The sequence below is a fragment of the Bombina bombina genome, chromosome 5 (assembly GCF_027579735.1).
Source record: "Bombina bombina isolate aBomBom1 chromosome 5, aBomBom1.pri, whole genome shotgun sequence".
Taxonomy (NCBI): Eukaryota; Metazoa; Chordata; class Amphibia; order Anura; family Bombinatoridae; genus Bombina; species Bombina bombina.
Window position 1 is genome coordinate 811,704,806 of NC_069503.1, and position 7,500 is coordinate 811,712,305.

General features: G+C 38.5%; 1 protein-coding gene across 1 annotated transcript in view; it reads left to right on the forward strand.

Annotated features, from left to right (window-relative positions):
- The window catches only part of LOC128661629 (serine/threonine-protein phosphatase 4 regulatory subunit 1), a gene marked incomplete in the record, with an annotated part of 255,897 nt that overhangs the window by 113,651 nt on the left and 134,746 nt on the right, over positions 1–7,500 (forward strand). Inside the window, 1 exon segment of the mRNA XM_053715861.1 lies at positions 3,670–3,735. Within this exon segment, the coding sequence (XP_053571836.1) occupies positions 3,670–3,735 (66 nt within the window).

Genomic DNA, 7,500 nt, shown 5'->3' on the forward strand with positions numbered 1-7,500 from the left:
TTCATCAGACTTGGCTCATGCCTTGTGAGCATGTGCACTGTTCTTATATGTGCCCTTCCCTTTGGGGGGGGGGGGGGTTGTTTGGTCCTTCTTATGAAGGGGGAGGGGTTTCCCCTCTCTGGAGGTTTGTTGTCCGGTGTGCAGGAAGTTAGAACAGGTATTTTTATCCTGTAAGGGAGCTTGTGGAATCTCCATGTTGAGACTGTCAATTATAATGGGTTCTCATAGGAATCTTCTGCATTTGCGATGTTCATCTCCTATGGGGTTATCTTTGTCAGTACCTATTTAAAGGAGCTCTTGGGTTAGCACCCGCGTTCTGTTGGGGTGACCGAGTTCACCCATTCCATCCTTCCCTAGGGGTGGGTGTTTGGGGTCCTTTCTGTTCCACTGTTTTTCAGACCTGCCTGTCGCTTGCTGCACGAGTTCGATCTGTAAATATTTCGATATTCTGAGTTATCTGTGACTTGAGGACTCTGTCTTCAGTTGTCTTTTAAGATGCAGTTGCATTCTATTGAGGAGAAGTTTTCTTCTCGGTTTATGTTCCCGATCTTAACCTTGTGGTTTCTGCGTATTCCGGGGTCTGACTTGCTGTTTTGGTCTAGTGGTTAGTTTAGCGGCTTCACTACCTGAAGGTTGAGCGTTTGCATACCCACTGTGGGTGCTGTGTTTTCTCATTGCTTGCCTGTTTCTCAAGACCGTTTCAGGTCTGTGAGCTTGGTTTGGTTCTCGGGGTTCCCTTTTTCATTTGGAACCGGTTGCACTATATTTGAGGTCCCTTTGGGGACCCTTGATTTTTTTTCTTTCACGTTTTCTCCTTTTTTGGGAGTTTTTGGTGCTTGACCCCTTTCTCTAGTAAGGGTTGGGTTGTTGGGGACTGACTGCTGGGCTGTGGTGTCTTCTGGAGGTGGGTTGGCTCAGTCGAGTCATTTTCTGCGGTCTCTAGCAAGGTTTATGGACTATCTGCGGGTCAGTCTCCTTGGGGTCTTTTTTCTTTTTCAAAGCTTTATCTGCTTTTTTTTGGGTAGGGTTTGTAGGCCTGGTGCCCTCAGAATGGGTCACCTTTTGTACCCTCCCGTTTTGCATTCAGTGTCCTCTATAGCTTGGGTATTGTTTTCCCAAAAGTAATGAATGCAGCTGTGGACTTCCATTTATGAAGAAAAACATAAATTATGCTTACCTGATAATTTTCTTTTCTTCAGATGGAAAGAGTCCACAGCTCCCTGTCCGTGTTTTTCTATGTGGCATCTGTTATTTTTATTCTTCTGGCACCTTTTTTTTACCCTAATATTTCTTCTACTGTTCCTTGTTCCTCGGCAGAATAACTGGGGGATGAGGGAAGTGGGAGAGGTATTTAAGCCTTTGGCTGGGGTTCCTATGCCGCCTCCTGGTGGCCAGGTTCTGAATTCCCAAAAGTAATGAATGCAGCTGTGTACTCTTTCCATCTGAAGAAAAGAAAATTATCAGATAAGCATAATTTGTTTTTTCTAACTTTGACCCCCAAAATCTGTTACACATCTACAACCACTAAAAAACACCCATGCTAAATATGTTCTAAATTTTGTCCTGAGTTTAGAAATACCAAATGTTTACATGTTCTTTGCTTTTTTTTGCAAGTTATAGGGCAAGTAGCACTTTGCTATTGCCAAACCATTCCCCTACTTTTTTTTAGTAGACAACCCAAAGTATTGATCTAAGCCCATTTTGATATATTTCATGCCTCCATTTCACCGCCAAATGACATCAAATAATAAAAAAAAATAGTTTACTTTTTCACAAACTTTAGGTTTCTCACTGAAATTATTTACAAACAGCTTGTGCAATTATGGCACAAATGGTTGTAAATGCTTCTCTGGGATCCCCTTTGTTCAGGAATAGCAGACATTTATGGCTTTGGCATTACTTTTTGATAATTAGAAGGCCGCTAAATGCCGCTGCGCACCACACTTTTATTATGCCCAGCAGTGAAGGGGTTAATTAGGTAGCTTGTAGGGTTAATTTTAGCTTTAGTGTAGAGATCAGTCTCCCACCTAACACATCCCACCCCCTGATCCCTCCCTAACCCCTTTCAAACAGCTCTCTTCCTTCCCCCACCCCACAATTGTCACCGCCATCTTAAGTACATATATATATATATATATATATATATATATATATATATTCTATGTGTGTGTGTTTTTGCAGTGTAGGTTCCCCCTAACGCCCCAACCTCCACGATCACCCCCCCCAAACAGCTCTCTTATGATCCCCCAATTTCTATTTTAGCCATCTTAGGTACTGGCAGCTGTCAGTTCAAATTTGCTAATTTTTTAATGCAATGCCGTCCCCTGCACTTGCGCAAGCAATTGTCAATCACCCCGGTCAAATGAGACCTGGATGATTATCCTTTCTTTTACCTTCTTGAAGGGACAGTCTACACTAAAATTGTTATTGTTTAAAAAGATAGATGACACCTTTACTACCCATTCCCCAGCTTTGCACAACCAACATTGTTATATTAATATACTTTAATATACTTTATAACATTTAAACCTCTAAATGTCTGCCTGTTTCTAAGCAACTAGAGAGCTTTATTAGCTTTTCACAACAGGAGACTGCTAGTTAATGTGGACCATATAGAAAACATTGCGCTCACGCCTGGGGAGTTATTTGAGTCAACACAGCACTAATTGGCTAAAATAAATGTCAATAGATAATAAAGTCATGTGATCAGGGGCTATCAGAAGATGCTTTAGATACAAGGTAATCACAGAGGTAAAATGTTTATTAATATAACCGTGTTGGTTATGCAAAACTGGGGAATGGGTAATAAAGGGATTATCTATATTTTAAAACAATAAATATTTTGGTGTAGACTGTCCCTTTAAATAAAAACTATCCAGCAACAAATTCTACTATTAAAACTTAAGGATTCTTAGACTGAATTCACCTTTTTAAAAGTTCTCCTGGTTTGAAATCATATTTTTGTAATGGTTAGTTGTATGTTAATTTAGAATTGATCTCAACCAGTCAGAAAATTCCTATGATATCCAAAAGTTGGTATTTAACACAATCGGCAATTCTTGTATCAAGGTTAATCACACTTACCATATCGGAAAACATCAAGAGACGGACATTGCCGTATGGCAGCAATGGTTTTCAAATTTCTCCTTGTTTACTATATCTGTTTCTTGATCCAGCTAGTTCTTAAGCAGTATTAAATTCTCCTGCTAGACACAATTATAGCTGCCCAGAGTGCTACGCTCAGACATGCAGAAGATCCTCCTGTTGATAATCGGGGATCAGCAGTCTGACCCACCTGTGGTCATTTAATGCTAAAGCAATCCAAGGCAGTGCATATGAGTCTCTCTGCTTCAATTTAAACAGCACTTTTGAAAACTGAAGTTAGTTGGGGATTGTCCCACGTGTAAGTTATTTGCATTGTATTGTAGACCGGAAGCATCTGTACATTAGGATACATGTAAGATACAGACTATTACTATGGACAAATCTACAAAAATTACAACCAATGCCTCCCTGGCATCAGTCAAGTTGTGTCCTACAGAAATACTGGGTGGTGATATTATATTTTGACTGCAATAATAATATTTGTACACATTATTTTAACATGAATCTATGCTGCAACATAGGGAATGTAGCCTTACTCAATTTGAGTTTCACCTTATGTTATAGGTTTGTGCCGCAAACTTTGGAGATATTTGTAGTGTTGTGGGACAGGAGGCAACTGAGAAAATGCTGGTAAGTGCCCTCAAATTGAGACAATACTTAAAGCAACATTATCCATTGGGATCAGATTAGGAAAATAAAAATAAGCATAATGTAGAAAATATTTTTAATTTATTCTGCCACATTACACTATGCCTTTTAGTGTTGTTTAAAAGGGACATTAAACAAATCTTTTCTGTAGAAATTGCCCATATCCCACACATTTCCTAGAGCGGCCAGAGTGAATTCTTTATCCTAGGTTTCCTTCAATATTCTGGCTATTTCTTAAACCACATATTTTATTGCCTAAAGTAGTGGACACACTCATATTACTTTTAGCCCTAGTTGACCATAATGTAAAACTATGGGAGTATCTTACTTCCTTTAAATTAGTTTTGAGAATCCGTAATAGTGACAGTTTCAAAAGTTTTTTGAAATAAATATTTTGTATGTTGGTCCTTTGCAATGCAGTGCTTGCTAATAGATATATATATGTATGTGTGTATATATATATATATATATATATATATATATATATATATATGTGTGTGTATATATATGTATGTGTATATGTGTGTGTGTGTGTGTGTGTGTGTGTGTGTGTGTATATATATATATATATATATATATATATATATATATATACACACATACATACATATATATCTATTAGCAAGCACTGCATTGCAAAGGACCAGCATACAAAATATTTATTTCAAAAAACTTTTGAAACTGTCACTATTACGGATTCTCAAAACTAATTTAAAGGAAGTAAGATATATATATCCAATAAGGGACTGCACTCGCTGGATTTGGTTTAAAGAACCTTTAAATCTTTATTATGGTAACGTTTCGGGGTTCGCAGACCCCTTCCTCAGACCAGAAAACCAGGTCTGCGAACCCCGTAACGTTACCATAATAAAGATTTAAAGGTTCTTTAAACCAAATCCAGCGAGTGCAGTCCCTTATTGGATATAGACTGTATACTTGATTGACTTTGCACCCTGGTCGATGACCACACAGCATTGGGAGTGCAGACACACACGGAGGATAGATATATAGATATAGATATATATATATATATATATATATATATATATATATAACAGTAGCAGGGATGTGCACTCTCACTTAATAGCAGCTGCCAGGGTGCTAGTAAAGATCCATATAGAAAGAAAAAGCAGACTTGCACTCACTGGTCTTTTTTGTGAAATAATTTACTGCAAAAAATGTGACGTTTCGAGGACAAAAATCCCCTTCCTCAGACAATGTGTTTAACAAACAAGAGTGACTTTATACAATGTATAACTGAAACCCCTCCCCTCAATTAGACAAAAAACCGCCAAATTGTAACCATGGTGACCACTGAGTCACATTTATACACAACAAATATTTACCGAATAGGTTAAGTGTTATCATATCACCATATATACATGTACATAAATGAGCCATCCTGGCTCAACCAAAACTGTGACAGCCCAGGTGCACTTATAATAACTGTGATGCAATGAAAACAAGCATAGAAAGCAGACAGATCACTCAGTGAGTTTTGCTGAGAGATAACGTTCATTCATACCTACATTCTTAAAATACTCAATAGGGACTAACATTTATTCTCAAGAGCTGCCAGATCGCCAATGTATAACTCACCCGAGAAGAGACATGACCCTCAGACTCAGGAGCCGTTCACGGTCGCACCGGCAAACAACGCCGGATAGAGAACCCGGAACTCAGTCTCACGTAGGACTCTCACGTGTGGGGGGCAAACAGCCAATCACCGGGGTTGTTTACCGTTGCCACGGCGACCAGAAGCCACAAGGCGCACGTAAACAATACAGCCCTAAGGCACAAGCTGATACGGCAAAGACAAATAAGACAAAAACAATAGAGTAATAGTTACACACAACCCCTTAAGATGTAACAGAGAGGAGCACATACAGGGGATCCAACGATCAGAGATACACAATCAGATGTTAATCTGTATCACCACGGACAAAAACTCGTTATGACCTCAAAATAATTGAAAAATCTATCAGCCAAACACATTCTCCAATTTAAAGTAAAAGAGTATGAAGTAGGAAATATAAACCGTTGTGATTACACCATTAACCGTAATGTGCCATAGTGTGCCATAGACCCCATGCATTACTATAATAGCCCTAGATTACAAAGAGAAGAAAATTAACATAGATCAAAGCCCACATCACCACTAGAAGTGTAAAGAGAAAAATGAAATAAAATAAAATAAACTAAAATATACTAAAATAAATAAATAAAAAATATATAAATAAAAATAAATATAAAAATAAATATAAATATAAAAATAAAAATAAAAATTAAAAATTAAAATTAAAATATAGAAAATAAAAAATAAAGAATATCCAATAAAATATAAAATAAAATAAAATAAAATGAAAGAAAGATTAAAAAAAAAAGGGGGAAATTACAAAAAATGTGATAAAAAGGGGGGGTGGAAAACAAAAAACAGAAGGGGAAAAACAAAAAAGAGAAAGAGAAGACAAAAGAGTGAAATGAAGAACATAAATGAGTGTTGCTGGATGGTACGTGGACTCTCCCAAACAAATCTTAGTTAGTGGCACAGTCTATGGAAAAACTTTTCAGACTGTAAAGAATTATTCAAAAAATTATAAAAAAATTATAAAAATTATAAAAAACAGTGCCAATCAAACATAACGTTCAGTCCCTGTGGATGGAGAGTGTTTAATCGAAAGATCCACTTGGCCTCAATTTGTAGAAGAAGTGTGTCCCTGTCCCCCCCTCGCCTCAGTGGGGGGACATGGTCTATTAGTGTAAATCTTAGATCCTGGAGGGCATGGCCTTTTTCCACGAAGTGTCTAGCCACTGGCTGGTCACTCGAACCCTTTTTGAGGGCCGCCCTGATTGACGACCTATGGTTGGCAAAACGAGTTCTGGCATCGTCTGTGGTTTTACCCACATAGAAACGCCCACAGCTGCAGTTCAGTAGATAAACCACATGCGTAGTGGTACATGTCAATACATGTCTGATTTTGTATCTCTGGTTCCGGTGTGGATGGCCAAAGGTGGCCCCTGGGATCATAGAATGGCATGTCGTGCATCCCAAGCACCTATAACACCCTGGTTTCTTTTTCTGTGACAGCCATGTTTCATGGGTATAGCAGTGAATCGGATCAGTTAGCATCAGGAGATCTTTGAGGTTCTTATTGCGTTTGTACCCCACCCTAGGGTTATGCCAATTGTTGAATGGAAGTGATGGGTCACCCTGCACAATGTGCCAATGTTCTCTTAATGACTTTCCCAAAGATCTAGTCAAGGGACTATATACAGTTGTGAACGTCATTCTCTTCTCATCATTGTTCCTAGATGTAGTTAGGGTTTTATCATCATTTTCAGCTTGTATTCTACTCTGATAGACCAGACGAGGATTGTATCCTCTCTGTGTGAAACGTTGTTGCATTTCTTCAAGTTGCTGGTCTCTTCTAGCCTTATCGCTATTATTCCTAATCGTCCGGAGGAGTTGGGCTTTCGGAATTGCTTTAAGGAGTGCTGCTGGATGATTACTGGTAGCGTGCAGAACTCAATTCTGCACGCTACCAGTAATCATCCAGCAGCACTCCTTAAAGCAATTCCGAAAGCCCAACTCCTCCGGACGATTAGGAATAATAGCGATAAGGCTAGAAGAGACCAGCAACTTGAAGAAATGCAACAACGTTTCACACAGAGAGGATACAATCCTCGTCTGGTCTATCAGAGTAGAATACAAGCTGAAAATGATGATAAAACCCTAACTACATCTAG